At 40.5% G+C, this 20,878-nt stretch overlaps 1 protein-coding gene across 11 annotated transcripts in view; it reads left to right on the top strand.

The window, feature by feature from the left end:
• Window positions 1-20,878, top strand: part of LOC111863748 (troponin I) — a 192,921-nt gene that overhangs the window by 159,321 nt on the left and 12,722 nt on the right. For 3 of the 11 annotated variants that reach the window (XM_033751201.1, XM_023850344.2, XM_023850345.2), the window contains 3 exons: window positions 611-628; window positions 3,732-3,860; window positions 4,656-4,733. In XM_033751201.1, coding sequence (XP_033607092.1) covers window positions 611-628; window positions 3,732-3,834 — 121 coding nt within the window. In that variant the 3' untranslated portion in view covers window positions 3,835-3,860; window positions 4,656-4,733. Of the gene's footprint in view, window positions 1-610; window positions 629-3,731; window positions 3,861-4,655; window positions 4,780-9,258; window positions 9,360-15,161; window positions 15,263-16,240; window positions 16,342-20,878 lie in introns of those variants that run through there. The other 8 variants (XM_023850340.2, XM_023850336.2, XM_023850338.2 and 5 more) reach the window with 7 other exon arrangements.

Raw genomic sequence — 20,878 nt, 5'->3', positions numbered from 1 at the left:
ATGCTTTGTTTTAGCTAATGATTTATTTTTTTTTATTTCTAACACCTGAATTGTGTTTTTGCCCATTCGGAAACGCATTTAGCTTTCTGCCGAATAATAAAGTGCTTGAGAATCTGTTCATCATTATTTTGCCTGTTGAAGGAAAATGAAATAAAATCATGTTCAATGTAACCTCTATCAGTGCCTTGATTAGCCAGTTAAGGATTCTATTTTTGTTTTCAGTCTATCACAAAAAAAGTTTAAAAGTAATATGTCAACAGATAAATATGCATACATTCTCAGATAAATTAAAGTCATGAAGCCATTAAAGAGCTATATTTATTTTTAACTTGAAGTCGAGATTGTAATCAGCGTTTCAGAAGTTAAAATTTCTATTTACACTAAGATGCAATTGAACTTTGTGTGTATTTATAGCTGAAATATTCAATATTTTACTATCGGTACGTAATTCTGAAATTGACATATTTCGGTCATCAAAGACCATAAAAAGTTCCGCTCTTCTAATTGACAACAATGTCTTCTACACGTATGGTTTGCATAATATACTCGTATCAGAATTTTATGTGAAGGGATTAATTAGTAATTTATTTTATTTCTGTTTCTTTTGCAGAGAAGGCGGATCGAAGAGGCACGTAATGTACCGGCATGCACCTGAAACTAACCAAGCCAAGAGAGAAGAATGAATGGCAATACCCACACAACCTCAGCATGAGACATAACACAAGACGTGAAACCTGCATTTCTTATACGAACCTTGAAATCCATGTGCATTTCCTCTTTAGTTAATACTTAAATTTAAATTGCTGTGTTTAAAAACTTTTTCCTGAGTTCATAACTATAGCGCATCCTAAAATGTATGTAGCAATGAAGAGAAGCTGAGAATCACTGGATTAGATATTAGTTATACCAGTGACCTGTTCACACTTTCTTCTGACGCCGACACTAGCGCTGCCAACGGGCATGTTGTGTGTTACATCGAGTACTGCTGTAACCAATTACATGTTCCTCGCGGTACACAGATACGATTGGTCGTTTTGTTTCAATATTATATTCAGCGGGGGATTTACCGGTGAGTGGACTAAGCTGCCAATTAGGTTCCCGACTTCCGAGGGGCCCCCAAAATTGTTCTGTAAACTTAAAAAAAACGTATACCCTTTGTCTATTTTATTGCTCAATGCAGTGGTTACCAATCTAAGTGGCGCGCTCCAAAGCGGTGCTCGCAACAATTATGAGAATGTTCCAAAACGAAACTACCAACTGATGAAATTATGTATATATTTATTCGCCGCATAAAATCCAATAAAAACAAACGGAACAGCACTAGTTACGCAGGCCGGATATCTTAAAATTGGGCAGTCTTTGAATTTTATTATCGCACGTTTTATTTTTATTGAAACTGTTCCCATTGCATTGTTATGAATTTAGGCATCTCTGCCAGCAGCTTAAGCATGATTCCCAGTTTTCGGCGGTGTGTTTCGAAAATGCGAATTTGCTTTCCTCCCAATGTCTTTAAAGGATCCCTGTAACAGTGGATATGTGCTCGTACGTGTGACCGCTACGTGTCTGCACATATCGTGTGCACCTGGATTTTTATATAAGTAAAGTCGAGGCAGGAGAACTGTCCTGTAGCTTACGTTGCATGCGGCAGTAGCGTAATTACGCTACTGCTCTCTGCATTCACAAGCCATTCACCTGCTCTGAAGATTGAGGCGATACGTTCCTCCGAAACATCGGTCAAAACGAATAATACACGGCGCCAAAACCCAGAAGACGACTTTCTTCATAGTCATCGCCGTGAAAACCTCAAAACTTACAAAATTTTGAGTTGTTATTTTTATTGTTATTATACAGATTTTTAAACTCTGAATTTAATCAAAGACTGCACGAAAAGAAATGTAAAATTCATATCAGAAATGTTAAAATTTATTTTTCCTCTTCAAATTTCAGTATAATTTGAGCTTTAAAAATGGGTTGATATTACAGCTTAATGAATAGACGTCATCAAAGGCGAAATTTTACCTCTTTTTTTAATTAAATACTTGATATTCTATTTGATCGAGGGTTGCTTTTTTATAACGTTGTCTTATACTTATATCTTTCAGTATTGGTTTGAAAGAAGTTTTTGCAGTTGTACAAATTTTTCAGCTACCCCCAAGATAACCTTCCGAGTACGGACCCGTGAGCCTTAAGTCTGTCGCTGCTTTTATGTCTATTCAGATAATAATATATTATTTGAGAAACTTTGTCACTTATCACAGTCGGTACTAATGTCACACATTCATTACGATATATCGATTATCCCATTCGAGACGTTCATCATATTTATCCAATCGTGACTCCATAATCCTGAAGTTTATTTTAATGAATATATTCCACCATTTACAGATTTCTATTTAACTCGAGACCATCAATTCACATTCTGTACGACCTTACCAGATGACGGTCCATCCTGCAACATTATGCCTAATGCCTAATGCCTCGATACTAACTTCCAAAGCACTGACTAGACTAACAGTTGCATATTACAGGTGAGTTTTTGCCTCGATGGCAATACCTCAAATAAATTTTGCATTATAAAAGCGAACAACCTCACTTGAAGTGGCAAAATTCTGACAAATCTTACGATGTTTCATTATTTAATTCAAAAAGCCAATTAAATATTTTGGGGAATGTATTTCGCCCATGTTAATCGAACTGAAATGCAAGTCTGGCCTTCCAGAGAAGTAATAAATAAAATCTTTAGTTGCTAAAATAAACATTCATGATAAGATTATCTTTCAGAACGACTTATGATCCTGACAGCAAGAACATTCACTTTTATACTTTCATATGCTCTTCTAGTGAGATATATACGTGCTGGGTTAGTCCTTTGGCATAGAATTTAGTTTCTCTTACTTCGGAAACTTTCCTTTAACGCCCCTTACGTTATACTGAGGACGTGGAAAGATGCGGTATGAATCGACCTCTCTACGTTCCCTCGAACTGTTACCTACCCCCCCCCACTTTCAGTATTTTTCCTTAGGTTCCCCTCCAGTCGTCTGACCAGCCTGTTCACAGGAATGTTCGTTGTGATAACCTGCGCCAGTGACAATAAGACTATTGACACAGACCAGAGAGGATACAACAGGTGTCCTAGAGAACGGGCGGTGTGACAGACCCTCTCACTATCCGCTTATCTTTCAACGGCCTCAGTGTAGTAACTAGGAGCCGGGATACCGAGGGGTCGGAGTTCTAGCTCGATAGTTTCAAGAATTTCTTTTTTCTCCACGTCGTCCAGACCGGTTCCGGGGTCCACCCACCCAACCTCCTCTCGAATAGGTACCGGAGCCCCTTTTCCTGAGGTAAAGCGGCAGAGGAGTGAAGCTGACCACTCACCTCCAGCTAGTGCCGAGGTCCAGAAGAAGTGGATCTATACATCCACTCTCCCATACACCCTAATGTCGTAGTGTTTAATTAGTTAAGCACAAGGACAGCTTTACCTTACCAATGTAGTAACTTTGTTTGCTGCTTTAAATATTACAAAATTTTAGGACGCTTTTTTGATATGTGAAACACAAAAAAAAATGCATCAGAAAAGCGTCAGTTTTTCTAAATAAATTGCCAAGTCCTTGGCATGAAGTTTTGAACTTAAGCATGACAAATATCTACGCACGAATTTTCTGCAAAAAAAAAAAAGAAGGTCTCAAATAAAACCATTAAACAATAAATTCTATGAGCAGTTAATGTTTCAGGCGAAGAAGGCGAAGCAGGCCGACATCGACCGCAAGCGCGCCGAGGTGCGCAAGCGCCTTGAGGAGACGGCCAAAGCCAAGAAGGCCAAGAAAGGTTTTATGACCCCGGAGAGGAAGAAGAAACTCAGGGTGAGTCTTTACCATATTTGCTAGAGCCGCTTCTCCTACTCCAAGTTTAGCTCAGTTTTAGGCACCCGTCGTCCAGTGACGCGCATTCTACGCAATAAAAGGAAGAATCCGTGGAAACCCAGGCCCAGTCCAAGGTGAATTCGTGATGAATCAAGTGGCACTGAAGATTATTCAGAATTTCTTCGGTTCTCTCCTTGCTAACGGTATCACACTTGACCAGACCCGGGATTGAACCCGGGCCGCCGCGGTGGGAAGCCAGTGACTAACCGCTTGAGCTATGGCACGGCCAATATTCACAGTGTAGTACCTCGTACTTTAAAAACCCTGGATTTAGGAGCAAGAGGACTTTCAGACTGTGCCGAGGCCATTGAGTTGGATGAAAGAAACCGTGGATTTCACCTTCTGACAGAGAAAGAATTTGCTGCAGTGATATTTTTTTATTTGTTTATTGTTACCAGCACCGCTCATATTATTAAATTTTCCACTTATTTGTTTTCAAATTTTTGCCTTTTAGAGCAACCTTTTACTTCATTAATTCGTATTATCGGTTAATCCGGACACCTCCCCCTCCAATTAATCCTGATTAGCGAAGGTTTAATATATATATATATATATATATATATATATAACTCTGTTAGGTCACAATCCTTCCTTCAGGTGCTTTCCAGTTCATCTATCGTTATAACATTTGACGCTATATAATACAGATACTGACGGCAACACAAAATGGCGCCCATTCCAAAGCAGACATTCATATACAGAATACTAACGTTCACTCGTGTACTCACTTTACAGTTGCTGCTGAGAAAGAAGGCCGCTGAAGAGCTGAAGAAGGAACAGGAGAGGAAAGCAGCCGAGAGGAGGAGAATCATTGATGAACGCTGTGGTAAACCCAAAAACGTTGACGACGCTAACGAAGGTGAGAACAGAAAACAACATTGTGTGAAATGTTTGCTGGCAGACGGTCAAATGGCGAAGGGCGGCTTGAGATATGATGCCTTCACAGTAACGAGGATTCATATTGTGGTCTGCCGAGTTACCGCGTTAGTCTGGCAGGTGGGTATGTCAACGTTTCGGAGGAGCTTTCTTCCTTCATCTTCAAGGTAGAAGTGAGCCGGTTTGAGAATTTGGCTGGTTATATAGAACCATGTGTCTGATTGGCCACTTTCGTCTCCTTGCTCGTATATAACCCTCCACTTCCCAGCGTGGTTTACTTCTACCCTGAAAATGGAGGCAGTGTATCCCCCGATACTTTGTTATCCACCTGCAGGACTGCAAGGCTTCATAACCCAGAAGATCGCAATATAAAAATATCTGGGATCAGTATGATACCTTATGATTTATTTAACTGATTCTGTTTCATGTGGATGCGCTATTTCATCCATGTTCGGCATATTTATGAACAAATACCGCATTCGGCCTTACAAGCTTTACCGGCATTTCTAAAGATGTGATCACCACCACGTTTATTGGTCACTATATTACGTAATCAGGTGGGTACACAAATTACAAATCGCTTCGCTGATAAATACACACCAATATCATCATTTTCCTGGAAAAAAAAATCATTATAATGTTTAATTATCTGAATATTGAATTTTGCCCCGCCTCTGTGGTCTAGTGGTCAGCGTTCCTGGCTATAGATCCAGAGGTCCGGGTCTGGAACAGGGTCCACTCAGCCTCGTGAGGATAACTGAGGAGCTATTTCAAGGAGATAGCGGCTCACGGCCGTGGGGATCCATTGCCCTGACCACACGACACCCTCTATCCGCAAAAGTTGGCACTAACTGACAAACGGTGGTCGCTCGATCGGTATAGTTCGCTTGCGGACTAAACCCATGGTGTTTTTTTGTTTGTCGGGATTGATCTGATCGAAAACACTGAATGGACGTAATTATTATTACAAAAATAATCTCTCTGATTTTATGCGCTTGTATGTGTAATACCCACTTGATGATGTAATTCCATGATCCGTCTAATGTTGATTCTATGTAGAAGTGAAGCCTGTGTGCTTGCATGCAGTGTTCATCTACACCAGGTACTTCTTCTTCCAAATACCAAGTTCATCAAATACAATGTTCGCGGAATTTGTGTAACGTCGCTTAATTATGTACAGAGAAGAGAAATATCCTTAAATGTAATCTTGAATCACTGAAGAAATGTTGACCTTAGATAATAACACACGAAGGTGCCCAATATGAAGTATGAACGTGGTATTTGGACAAATAAATTCACTCAATGAATGTATTTCTTCCAAATTCTCCTTTCGAATTTAACTTGTTAAAATTCAATTTTAGATATTGTATTTGAAATCGAATTATATCTCACGTACTGTTTAATAACAACATGAACCGTACACACGACAATGTATTTTAAATTCAATTGCAGTTCAGCTTAAACTTCTTAAAAGCATTACATCATTTAATTATACATAAACACACAATACCACACATAATACAGATGCACCCTTTTCATGTTACAAATAATACATTTCTTTAAGAAACTATGCCCATTTCTGCTCACAACTACGCCTGAACTGCGTAATACAAGTGAAAGCAAACTTTACTGTCATCTGTTGACACCCGATGCTATTCACTGTTGAGTTATTAGACGATTGAAATGTATACGTTACGACGAAAATACGGAAATCAACTTAACATTGTTTCGTAATTAAAAACACATAGACATTCGCGGCGCTGTCAGCGAACTCGTAACTCTGCTGTGTTATACATTCTGCTAGAAAGGCTTTATGCGTCTTATGGTGCTGGCAGGAAGCCGCTACAACAGTGAGGACTCCAATAATCAGGATAAATCGTCACCAGAAGCTAAAACGCACCCATAATTCCCCTAGAACCATATGGTGGACATCAGTTAGCTGATTAAGGAAACGAAAGCAGGCGCTGTGACCTCAGCAGAGACACGAAGAGAGGTTATGTGCTTTCAATCAGCAACAACTCTGCACACAGTGCGACTTGCACATTTCGTTCTCTCTGGTGGATCTCTACGATCTACCATTTTACAGCTTTCTAAAGACATCGGCATATAATATTATCAGAGAGACACATATTACACTCTTCTTGCAGTCGACGCAATTTTAATACCGGTTCATTCCAAGTGTTGCCAATTCAGCAAACACCGGGAGGCATTAGTGACGAGTATGCCTGTGCATACGAAGGTGAGGAGATATGAATGAAATGGCTGGACAGAGGAAGGAATTTTTCTATTGATTACCACGTCTAAAACACTTCTATGGGTATTCATTCCCCGGCAATCAATAAGCAAAAACGTGAAGTTGATCACTTACCTCAATCTATTGCTGAAATGTAATATGCATCGAGGTTTGCTTCCGCTCCATAACATATGTGCATGGCTCAAGGGCGCAGTATTCGGCAAAGAAGAGAAATGTTGACAGATATTCTAAATGAATATTCCTACACACATTGGGCTCTTTGAGGAACGATAAGAGACCCGATCATGTTGATAATTGGTGCTTGGAGTTCTCTCTGCTCACAGAATAACGCATGCTACGTGGTCTAATGCCCTCATAAGTCACATTGGTCCCAACGTTTTAGAGCTCGGATCCTGGACTTTTGATAACGCCTGGAACAAATGACTATACCGGGGACCCACTATACGACAGCTCAGTGCAGTAACTGGATAATTTGACATGAAATATTATTTTGAGAACAGAAATTGTGACACGTCTACTGAACGTCATGTCTGTGGTTCCTCACACAGACAAAGACTTTCCTTCCTATGTAACAACATGCCAGACTTCACAAAGATAATAACCAAGATGGAGAGTGGATACAAAGTAGTAGTAAACTACAGAGTCCTTCGTGAGCCACAGATCTCGGTGAAAAATTTTTGACCCTCTTATCACCAAGTCTGCCCCATTTTGTGTGCTCATTGTGTGTCCTTCAGTAGTTGCTACATGAGAAGTTTTCGCGTGCATCTGTCTGTGCTTTATGTCTCATAGCTAGAAATTCGCTACGTTTCAGAAGTTTATAAAGAACATTATATTAAGCTGTCGAAAATTCTGCCTTCATTCTTGCAAATAAATATGTAACACCTTCTCGAACGCTCTACTCCTACATACAGTAGCCACTAAATTGAAATGCGGTAGCGCAGCATAGGCTACAAGCCGGAAGGTCGCGGGTTCGATTCCCAATAAGGTCACTGGATTTTTCATTTCACCTAACACTTCCAGCCACATTATGGCCCTGAGATCGACTCAGGCTCTGATAGAAATGAATACCAGTAATCTTCCTGGGTGGGTGTGTAAAGGGCGGCCGTCGCGTAAGGCTGACTTCACCGCCATCTGTGAGCCAATTGTCTAGAAAATGTGGTAGCCTCGACGGTCTCTTACAGTGATACCTTTACCATTTTTATATACAGGGTGTCCCAGGAGGAATGGACCAAACTTCGGGAGGGTGTTCCTTATGTTAAAGTATGCCGATATAACCCAAAACACCTATGTCCAAAGTATGTATATGGTTCGAGACCTCGTGGAAGTAGGCTAGGCATTCAGTCCACTTGAACTTTTACAAATAATTCAATACTGGAGAAGGAATACACGTAAGCTACCAAATATTAACATTATTAAAAATGTTATTATTTTCATGCTGTTCTGAATACTTTATGGCTATCAGTAAATTAGTCTAATCGAACTAAACGCAAGTAAGTGCATTTTCTGGGCCACGCCATAGCTGAAGCAATTAGTCGCTTGCTTCCCACCGCGGCGGCCCGGGTTCGATCCCGGGTCTGGTCAAGTTGTGGTTGACAAAGTGGCGCTGGGGCAGGTTTTTTCCGAGTACTTCGGTTTCCCCTGCCAATCTTCAATCCACCAATTGCTCCACAGTCACCCTCACCTATCATCTGAGGCTGGTACAATAGGCCAGAAGTGGCCGCAGTACAAGGGACTTAGTCCCACCCCACTAGCAATAAATAAGGTCATTCTCTGCTCCCCCTCCCCTTGTCGGCGAGCATATATGTATATATTGAGACTGAATTCTTAAGCAGAATTATTGCAACATGCTTACGCTTTAACAATAACTGTAAGAGCAAACATCACACCAGTTATCAGTATTTTGAAAATAACATTTATATTTCCATTTCCAAAAGCTAAGTCACTATCGAGACCCCTTTCTCATTTTTCATTGACCTACATAAGGTTAAGTTAAGCGGTAGGGGATTTCTGTGATCCAATGGTCACAATTTCCAGATCTAGAAAACAAATAGACAGTTCTATTGGCCTCGTTGCTGTATGTAGGAGTCTTGCGACGTCAGAGCCCTCTGTGAACGGAGAGCAGAATTAAGACAACTGTGTTTATTTCTATGTTAAGTTACCTGTTATTCATAATGTGTCTGTGTGTATGTGTGTGTGTATCCGTCGCAGAGACTATTAAACGCGTCCTCAGGGACTACCACGAGAGAATCAGCACTTTGGAAGACGAGAAGTTTGATCTGGAATATGCAGTTAAAAAGAAAGATTTCGAGGTAGAATTTGTTTCTTTTCAACCTTCCGTTTTTCTTCGAATGACAAGTTGTGTCGCTGAGCAGTTGTTTTTATTTTCCATGGCACATAATCAGGGTGTGATTCCAAGTTCAGGTTTCTGACCTCTTCCACTTCACCCTTTCTGAGTCGTGTGAAGACCACAGATTTTTTAGTTTACAAGAAATCGATTGTGCTGATCGTTTTAAATACTAGTCATGTGGTCGTAAATTGCATTTCATTACATATATTTACAATGCAAACATTCTCCATGACTTTGAATTCAGTTTACAGCTACAAATATACTTTATCATCAGATAATATCTAAAAGTTGTGACGATGGTATATTGCTACAAGTATTATGTTTTTGGACATTATCCATCGTGTTGTCTATTTTCTGAAATCCGTTCTGTTTCTTTTAAAAAAAACACAACGTTTCGGAGACTGGTTTCTGTTCCCGCCCTCAGGTAAAACCTAATCAGTTGGGGTGAAACCCGGGTCCGGAGATAGGGGCTAGCTCTATCTATTGCACCCAACTGAGTAGGTTTTACCTGAGGACGGGAACAGAATTCAGTCTCCGAAACGTTGTGTTTTTTTTAAAGAAACAGAACGGTTTTTAGAAAATAGACAACACGATGGATAATGTCCAAAAACATAATACTTATATACTTTATTAGGATTGAAATTAGGGTTGATTTATAGTAACAGTTTCATAAACCACCAATCTCGGAGTTCTCGTGCGCTGTGTGTTATTTTGCTGTTTCCCGAACGGACATTTTAAGTTAGGATTGCACAACATCCGACCTTTCCGAAATTGTTATCTTAGAGCCGTCATGGTTTCAAGTTCTTGCATATTCCTTACGTCTGTAGAAAGTCTCTAATCGTAGATTCAAGTAGGAATCATAAAATTTATATATGTGAATATATATATATACTTACACACCAACACACACAGCACTGTTTGGCAATACAGACACTGCAATATTGATAACAATGAGTGGGCAATCATGTTGGATAATTTATCCCTCTGAAATATGTTGATATGAAGACAATCTTTGGTAATAAATATGCAAAAACTATTTAAATAAAAATTATCTCTTATTTTCGGGAGTCTCCGTCACACAATTCGCACCATTTTGTTATAAGTTCGCAGCAAAGTAGAAGCTGTTATTTATTTAAATGTCAAAATGCACATCGAAACGTGAGAGTCAGCCTTCATGACCTTGGAATCACCTTTCCTCACATTACATATATATGTTTTAACAATGTCTTATTGTATTTTCTTTTTCGGAAAGAGACCAGGTTTCTAACAGCCTTCTTCAATTTCTTTTGAAAATTCTTTCTTTCTCTTCTACTTACGATGTAAGGAACCGTATATTTTAACAATGTGGGTTTGAATTTAAATAACTACAAAAAATATTAACTCTGTCTTAATTTCTATTATTTCACGATTCTTTCCAGATATTGATATCTTGTCAACTATCCTATCTGTAAGTCATTCTTGTGCAGCTGTTTGTTTGTAAACGCTGCAGTCATGCGAACTAATGTGGGTTTTGAAACTCCTGTCATGCTTTGTGACGTCAATGCTGTCATTTTTCTTTTCTTGAATCTGAAGTTGAATTTCTCTCATCGTGTTCGTAAGGCATAAGATTCTGCCACACAATTCCCATGCAAATAAATCCGCAATTTTATTTATATATTTCAGAACATTGATTCATGATATAAAGATTGTATACTATAATAAATTTGATATTTGATTACATTTATCTTCGTAATTGAATCACCGCAATTTTCGCTTGTAATGAAGCAAATATTTCCACATCTAAAATCGATAACTCGTTCCATCATGATGTATTGCCTCCGAAGTTGGTCCCACTGTGCACGTGGCCAGACTGTGATTTATGTACTCCTGACTTTGCGAGACCTTCAGGTGTCTCCTTTAGGTCTTTCACCGTTCCAATTCCTGATTTCCGTCACATGCGCAGTAAAATTAAAGTCTCAGCATTTACAACATTTACAATAAAGTCACTAAATTAGTTATAATAAATCCCATCATATAAGAATTAATTGTATGTATTAATTTCAATGAATATTACAGGACTTAACAATGTTTTGTTACATTTAAGTGTTTCGTACAAAAATATAGAACATTCAGCCTTTTCCTTTCTGGCTGTTGCCTTTATATTTTTTCGCTTTTTCTTTTAGCATATGAAATATTTCAAAAAGTTATTAGTTTTGAAAGAAAAGGAATAGAAATGCACCTCCTTCCCGGGTCCCAGAAGTCAAAACGTATGCACGCTATACATGAATATTAGCCTACATGGTCTACAATCATTGTGTAGACACATTAAATTATATTTTTATATTTGTAAAAACTGTAAGCACGTATAGGCCGTGGGGATGCGTTGCGCTGACCACGCGACACACTCTAGCCGCTAAAGTTGGCACTAACTTCGCTGACAAGCGGCGGTCGCTCGGTCGGTATAGTTCGCTTGCGGTCTGCAGGCCACGGAGTTTGTTTTGTTTGTAAGCACGTATAAATATAATTCAAGAAATTAATGTTCCAATTCCATGTGACCACGAGCGCCAAAATTGTTTCCACACTCAGCATACCGGTGCATTAGAAGCCCCATTTTGTGTTATTGTCTGTTTATGATGCAATTCCATTTGTGAGCATCTACTGCTGCTGCATTTGCCTCTTTCCTGCCCTCCAGCTAACCTCAAGTCATCAACTGTGCGTACCACAACCGCAACAGAAATCTAGAGACAGATGTACGACCGTGAATGCTAAGTGGCCAGAAAGAACTCGGAGGTGCGATCCTGTAAGGCCCACGTCCCGCAACATGTCCACAAAGGTCAAGTGAACTGACTAAGTGTTCGAAACAATGCAGCCTACGTCAGTTTTGTTAGATTACCGGGTTTTATCTCCTGGTGTAAACTGGAACACAGCAGCTCGCGGTGGACGTGTTCCATGTTCTCCCGCGGCGTCGACCCGTAAGGTGAGATGTTCCGAAAATGTCTGAACGCACGTGTGACCTAGTGATAATACGATTTAAAATCTTGAAAATAATATAGAGACAAGCACAACAAACAAAGGAGATAAGAAATGTGTTTCTTACTATTTACTGTACCTTACGTTTCGAAAATTGAAACCGGATTCATATTCTCTGCTTGGTTAAATACATTTCTTTCCATGAACAATTTCATCTCAATGTTTTGGAATCTGAAAAGCGTCACGGTCACCATTTTGTCTCAACACTTGATCTCTGCCACAGGTTCGCTGATTATGAGGTAACGCATGCGTAGACGCCAAATTCAGACGTAAATCCTCGACTTAAAGAAATTTCGGATTTAAGAAACACTTCTATACTTGCTGTAAACCCTCTTGCTCCTGAATCCCGGGGTCTTTTAAACATGTAGTCAACTGTGAGCAGAATTTTTCACTTTTTATATTTCGATCCGGATTAACAGTGACGGATTAGGTAGGGTTTACTGTATTTTGCTTCATTTAAGTGACTCGTAATGGCTACTTGTGCAGTAGAAACCATTTCAACATCGACTTGAAATTTCATGCTGGCTGCAATGTTGCTCTGCTCTGAGAAATAATTCCTTACGCTTGAAAGAAGTGAATACGTCTACATTCAGGCGAATGCATAAAAGAACTTACTACATGTCTTATAAAGAAGGAAGCATTACGCACGTAGGCACGATAACAGTGTTCGCAGTGTCGCCATCTTCCATGTCAGCTTATCGATATACCGCTTGCTCTTCACGCTGTCACGTGTTTGGTCCATCAAGTCAAATGCAAGAAATCTGTTGTACGATGGAAGCCGAAGTGGACAAATTATAACTTCGGACAAGCTTTAATCATTCGAAAATCTCTTTGTCTTTTATACAGACTATTTTCAGTAACAGTCACGTGGTTTGTAGCTTAATTTGGCGAGAAACTGTGGTTCTATGGAAGGCTGAAACCTCCCTATTTGTCTCACAGTTACCCACCTTCTATGGAGACAAAATTTGTATGTTCCTAAGGTCTTGACTGCCCTGAAGTTCGTAATTTACCTGAATATTTCTGATGACTTAAGGTCGCTTCCATTGAGTCTGCAAAACACACAATGATTTGTAAGTTATATATTCTTTTGCAGTTCGATAGTTTTCTTATCTCACTGTATATATTTCTTTTATTAACACGAGAAATGCCATGAAAATTGTTTCCACAACAAACACCCCATTGAATTGTAACACTGTGGCTTTCTGGGACGTAACTGCGTGTATTCTGGCAGACTGTTATTAATGTTTGGAAGCAACTTGCTGCCTGTAGCTTCAAGATGGAAAATATCTTCTTCTGTTCAGAAGATGGGGACAGCAAAGGCGGTAGAATATCTGACATCAGTTGTGGTAACAGATGCGACTCCCTTGACCCTTACCAGCTCCTACAGATATAACTCAACCCGTTGGAGAAATGTCTGAAAGACAAGAAAAATTCGTATACGGAAAAATATATTTTTATAGAGAGGGAAGGAACTCGCCATTCTGTAGCTTATGTTGGTGTCAGTGGTCGAGCATGCGCAATCCCCTCGATTCCCTTGAAGTCATGGTGAAGGTTCAATAGAATATGGCTGCCTTCAATGTTTCGTGGAGCTGAAATCAGTTACTTGTATTCAGCCTAAGTTTCCGTTAGTGCATGGAGGTTCAGCATTAAGCGTAACTCCATTAGGATAGGCTTCCGAGAGAAGTCGCTAGGACGGCCAACGTCATACAACGAACAAGAGCAGCTGATTAGTGGTGCGTTTCTGTTTAGGCTCGCGGAGCAAAGCAGGAAACAGCATATTCGCCGCTCCACACTTCATGGCTTTCAAAACAAATGTGTCCCGTTTACGTGCTTGCAGATTTTCTGATGGACCGGCATATCAAAAGAGGCGGCCGTCTCTGTAGAAAAGAGAATTTGTAAGGAAATATTGAAGAAGACTCAGAGTGATAGGGATTTCCTGGACTTTGTGTGTTTGTCTGGTGAAGCTATATTTCACTTGAACGATATCATGTACAGACATATAGAGGCATAATTTTGGATAGTCACCCAGAACAAGAGATTATCTAACATCAGTGGCAACACGCCGAAGGTTAACGTGCGGTATGGCATGATGACAGCACCACTGGACTTTTCTTCCTTCGGGAAGCAGCCGGGATAAGATATTCATATCTGATACATGGTTCCGGTAGGATGGAGCACCCCCTTCCAGGTTATTTTGAAAGATAGTCTGTGAGTTTTTAAACGAACACGTTCCGAATAAGTGGATTTAAATAGGCCACCAAGATCACCAGCCCTACCATGATTGGGCTTTCCCCTCTGAGTTTATCAATAGAAAACTGCAGACCTTCAAAATCTGAGACAGCATTACTGAGTCGATTGCAACAGTAGCATGAGGCGTGATATCGAATGTTGTTTGGCTGAACAACTAATGCTACCCACACTGAAACTTACTGTGTGCCAAGGAAAATTTCCAGTTCTGTGCTACAGAACCGTGAGACCTGTTCTTCTTTATATTTAAAACTTTTTTCCGTATACGATTTATTTTCGCCCTTTCTCTGACACTGCACATCGCTCATATTATATGAAGCCTGTATGTATGTAAGTATCGAAATGTATCTGTATAAAACAGAGTGGAACATCATATGCTAATATAGAGACCAAAGCTTATACGCCTCCGTCACGGCACCGAGCCAGCTTAGTCAACTTCTTATTTTTACTAACATCACATTTTCTTTCTTGTGCTTTTTACTTCTTCGTCTCTTTCTCTCTGTTTTAGTCGAACTTCAGACACTTTGCAAGCAATACTGGAACAAAATTTACGTGTTAGAGGGTGATAAATGGGAACTAGAGAGATTGAATAAGTTGAAAGAATTCGAGGTAAAAAAACTCAGCTGTTTTGTGAGAGTGTTTTGTTCCATCGAATGTTATTCATTGCTCTAACGTTTATAATGTTGTTGCTCATTTGTTCTTGCACCCCACACGCTGTGTATAAAGCTTATTTTCAGGATATGACGTGAGTCATTTGTATAGATTACACACTCCCCTACACAACGCCAAAACTTACTAGCATTGTTCCAACACACGAATAGTATGTAAACAACCGCCGGTAACAGAAACGTACCTAAAATGTCCTGCTATATCTTAACCTCAGGCCAACCCCAGCGTACATCAGACATGCAGAGCGCAGTTCACATAACTTGACGGAGACAAGCCGCTCTTGCCGTCTCTACCCAATCTATCATGTCATAGCTTAGGCGGTTAGTTGCCGGCTTCTCACCACAAGGGCCCTGGCTCAATCCCCGGGTTGTTTGTGTGAGATTTATGGTAGACATGCACTGAATGAGGTGTCTCTCCGAGCCTTTCCGTTTTCTCTTGTCTATCATTCCACTAATGTTGCGTACTTATCATCAGGGGTTGGTATAATAGGCCAATTTGTGGCCATAGTACCGGAAGACCCAATCTCACGAGCCCCCTAGAGCTAAGAATAAAACTATACGGGCAGGACGTGCAAGAGTCGGGGTTCGGTTCCCAGCAGGGGCACGGATTCCACTCTTTTCCATAGTATCCAGACCGGCTGTGGTGTTTCCAACGCTTTCACAAGTAAACATACATCATAAACAAAAAGTAAGAAACACTAAGCTGAAGTTATTTACTTCTCCGTTTGTAAGAGACACAATAATGCAACATACAATTTTCTAAACTTGCATCTCACAGCTTAAAGCCCTGCGTGGTTAGTGATAGTGCAGATGGCTTCTTGAGAGGCTGTGCAGTTTTATGTAATGCCCTCAGTAAACCATTTTGTTTTGTGTGTGCAACACCAGTGTACATTTCACTTGCCTATATTTACTTTTTTAGCCCAACTGAAGAGAATCGTCAAGGAGTATTATGATCGTGTGTATCTGTGTGAGGGTCAGAAATGGGATTTGGAACATGAAGTGAGAAAGAGGGACTGGGAGGTATGGCGATATGGAGGAGTGTGGGCCGAATTCCAATGCGCCTCCCCCACCTCCCCTCCGTGTGAAGTGGAAGGAATGTTGGCATTTGGCTACACTTCTTTATTTTTGAAGCCAAGTTTTTCCCCGTATAACTAGCTAGTTTCTCCGTGGAGAAGTCTGTAAACGCCTGGCCAGCCCTGGCTGAACGTTTGCATACTTCTGCAAAATTAAATTCCCTTTTCTATTTCAAAATGGTTGTTAATAAGAGGAGCAAATATCTAAAGAGAAACTCAGAAATTAAACGGATCAGATAGAGCTTATCCAGATTCTGAAAGCACCCCCTCTGGGTCACATTCTGGAGGGTCGTATATGAAGTGCTTCACTTTTCAGTATTAAAACCTACACAGAGACTTGACCACCCCCACCCCCCGAACTTTCCACCCCTCATCCTTCATGTAAATCGACAACTTGACATTAAGAAACAACGTTACAAAAAAAATGGCTAATGAGCCTAGCAATATACAATTCGCACACACTGTTGAAAAGACAGTTGCGAATCGCCTTGTCTTGGGCTCACGTAATAACATCCGTTAAAGAAGATTTAAGCTCGAGTAATATTTGAAATGCTCCTACACACCGAAGTGTGCAAGTTCGAAGGGCTGGTTAGGCAGTGACGTATCTTGTGATATATGTGTACTCCGCCCCCCCACATGTACATAGGCCTATATACACTGTAAAGAAGTTTGTACAAAATGATAATGCGTTCTGTAAAAATTGATATCAAGTCTATCAGTTCTGTGTGGTGCAAACTCCATTCTGAAGACAGCAACTTGTGCTGTATGCTGCGCTCAGTTACCATTTGTCGATAATTACAATATGCGCCAAAATATACAGTACTGAAAGTCTCCCATCTCGAACGCGCATGTACTTCTGATCCCATTGTTGTTTTGTGTTGCGTTGTTTTAGCTCCTGGATCAGCCCTGTTCTTGTGAAAGACATCAAAGACTGTTTCAGATTATTTGCAATCCCCAAATAATTCTCTAAACAGCTTCTTACTTTATTAAAACATTTGTTCGGTTCCATTTTTCTGTGTACATTTCTCAGGTCATGTTTTCCACGTCTGGAAGGCAGCGTGTGTGTGTGCTTACATTAGATCTGCTATTTGACACAAACTCTGCCCACGTGACACTCATTTTGTGACTCAAGATACTCCAATTAACATCACTTTGTGAGACTTTGTTTCGCGTCATCAGGGTAGCCTTCATCTCCGCGTTTCTGATACCAGAAAACGTAAAATTCAAATGTTGGTTTACATTTCCTGGGGAAATTCCTGGTTTCATTTATTTGCCTTCCTTGCTGTTATATAATTAAATTTAAATATCCAACATTCTAACAAGTGGTCCGATTAAGGTAAACCTACTGAATTTCGTGACATAGTCTACCTGATTTCGCGGTACAGCACCCTAAATTTGTCATAAAGTAGTGGACGGTTTCTACAGTTTGCTTCAACAGTTCTCTGCAGATGGCTTCATAACGGACAAATGTGAACACATGGCAAATTCAAAATGTCATACCAGCAAATAAGATTAGGTTTACAATACATTCCATGGGCCTAGTCTTGTCAATATTCGATTTTCAGTGTTGTTTCCAATAAGAGATTCCAAAAGTTCCCACTCTCAGTAAATTACAAATTTCGCTGTTCAGCTCTCATACAGTGACTTCCCCAAAATCATTATCCACAGGTTGCAGAGCCTTTTGAGTAGCGGAAGCTTTGGCCAGTGTGAAAGGCTTCGTAACTCTTAACATTGTGATGTATATGTCTGCTGGTTGGTTCAGACTAGTGCCTGTGAACTCTCCTCGCTGTAGTTCAAAAGTCTCACAATTGCTCCCCCGAATGTCTATCATGAATCAGTCCTCAAGTCACAAAGTATGGCACTTCATATTTTTATAACTCCAAACTGCTTCCTGTCCCACCGTGATGGAATTAAAAAAGTAAATTTGTAAATTTATATAGAATATTAACAAAAATTTTACATTATTCATATAGTAATGTGTGTATGTACATACATAGGGTACATACGCGGTACCGTAGTTGGTTGAGGCACTATGCCACAAGCCGGAAGGTAGCGGGTTCAAGTCCCGATGAGGTCATTGGATTTTTTCCAATTGACTTAATCCTTCCAGCCGCACTATGGCCCGGGGGTCGATTCAGCCTATAGCAGAAATGAGTACCAGGAATTAATTAAATAATATTCCTAGGGAGTAAAGCGCGGCCGGTGTGTAAGGCTGACAACCTTACCGCCATCTGTGAGCCAATTGTCTAGATAATGTGGGACCCTTAACGTCTCACAGCCCTGTGGGCTTTTACGGCCTGTTACAGGGATAGCTTTACTTTTTTTTTACTTTTTTACTTATGTACATATGTAAAGAAGTGTTGTAGCGTCCTCTCTGCGCCATTTTCAAATAGTTCGCGGGAAGACCGATCAAGGCGCCACTTAACGGCTTGCGTGTGGCCATACATTTTTTAAAATAGTTTCAGGTTTAGCCCTACCTATAAAAATTTAACAGGTAGTAGACGCCTTAAAACACGAAACTCCTCACTTCATATTCCAAGTCTGTCTCTCAGACCCGAGCACTCAGCCGTGTCAAGTTGACTGGACTTTGCACCACATTCTGTGTGTCCTGTGTGCACAGAGCTGTACATAGCCGAGCCTGCACTGCGTAACTCGTCCCCGAGACTTTTCGGCTAGTCTTGCGACCCCATTTTTGAATGATATAGGCCAATGTGAAGAATTGCGAAATATGTGAACGAGTTTATACATCTCAAATATCTCCTAACATTTTAAAGCACGCTACCACCTACATTAATGAATGTAATGTAATGAATGACTTTGCATTTTGCCAAATACAGTAAAATTATATATCCTTACAATTGTCATAGTAAACTGTGATAATTCCCTGTTACGTGAACCCACTCAGCTTTGTGATAGAGATTTAGTGTGTTTTCTGTGAGGTATGAACTTAATTTTTAAATATAATTTAAGTGAAAATCAGCCCTTCCAGGACTCGTATGCTAATAACTTATTGACGGTCTTATTTTCTTCCTGTAGACGGTCACATGACCCTACATAGCGGGGCCACGTGTTATGAGAGCATTCTGTCACAGATGCATTATTTTAAGAACTGTGGTTCCCACGTCACTGACTGTAACAGGTACTGTCTTGTGGAAAGTCAGGACGCATAGTTTGTAGACATTCGCCACCGTTTTAGAGGAACCTGCTACTTCCATCTTCAGGGTAGAAGAGGAACCCCAGGTGGGAAACAAGGACCAGTGATAGCAGCAGTAGAGTGAGGCCGAGGTTAGGCCCAGTCGCGCGAGGCAGACGATGTTACGCAGTGCGAACCGTGTACTTGTCTGTGGTGTTCTCTGTAACGCAGACCTGACCGTGTTTTGTTCTGTTTCCCCCTCCCTCTATCCGGACAGCATCCAGTGCAGTCTGCAGCCCTCAGACTAACTTCAACGACTCAAAAATGCAGCTCCCCTCAGAATTTTTGCTGCTGTAGATACTTGATGAAAATTGTGGAACAAAGTGAGATGATATTGTGGATTTGCATACTGGAATTGTTCTCTTACGCAAGGGCTTATCAAACTGTGGTCAAGACCTCCTAACGACTGCTGTAAGAAGTATTTAAAATGTCATTGTATTCTCGCAGAGTTGTAGCAAGTCAGTAATGTCTAATACAGGTAGATTCTGAAAATCAAAGAACATCTGCGGCCGGCGAAGTATTCCTTTGTCTTTTCATGAGTGTGTATGAACAGTCTATCCTGTATTGTAGGTATAGAGAGGCTGTAAAGCTATTGAAGTTCCTGCCGCCACAGTACAGTCTGCAACAGCATGCGAAACAGCTCTTTCCGCTGACCAACAAAGTGGGGTTCGTCTAAACTTCAGCGATGCGTGGAATATGAAAGTTTCAGGCAGCCTGTCGTAACCGAATCTATAATCCGCCTTCCTTATTGTTGCGATATTATGAATTCGCTACTAAGAGACCAAATATAGTCTGCAGTCAAATTTAACAGCTCTCTATGGATGCTTGTATTATAGATATCCATAGTGGAGTCATCTACAGAGACTATTAAGCTTAAGTACCAAGCACAAACCTAACTGCAAGATACTTCAGTGACTTGCTGGGCGACCAATTTATCGGGATTCTATTTTTGGTTGGGGCATGAGGCGTTTATCTTCCCCACAGCGTTTATGCTAGCTCTGGGGTCCATGAAGCTCCTATTCGACGGACACTGGAGGTTGTTCTCCCGGGGGTAAATCGGTCACACCCTGAAGCTTGCCGAGGTTAAGAACCTTCATAGTCTGGTGTTTAGTTAAGCATATGGACGAAGTTATATTTTACTTTACCTAATTTCGCTGTGATAATTGAGGAGCTATTTCAAGGAAATAGCGGTTCCGGTCTATAAAACCGAAATTAACGGCCGTGGGGATTCGTTGCGCCGACCACGCGATACCCTCTATCCGTTAATGCTGGTACTAACTTTGCTGGCAAG

The sequence above is a fragment of the Cryptotermes secundus genome, unplaced genomic scaffold (assembly GCF_002891405.2).
Source record: "Cryptotermes secundus unplaced genomic scaffold, Csec_1.0 scaffold572, whole genome shotgun sequence".
NCBI lineage: Eukaryota > Metazoa > Arthropoda > Insecta > Blattodea > Kalotermitidae > Cryptotermes > Cryptotermes secundus.
This window is presented reverse-complemented; position numbering and strand designations above follow the sequence as displayed.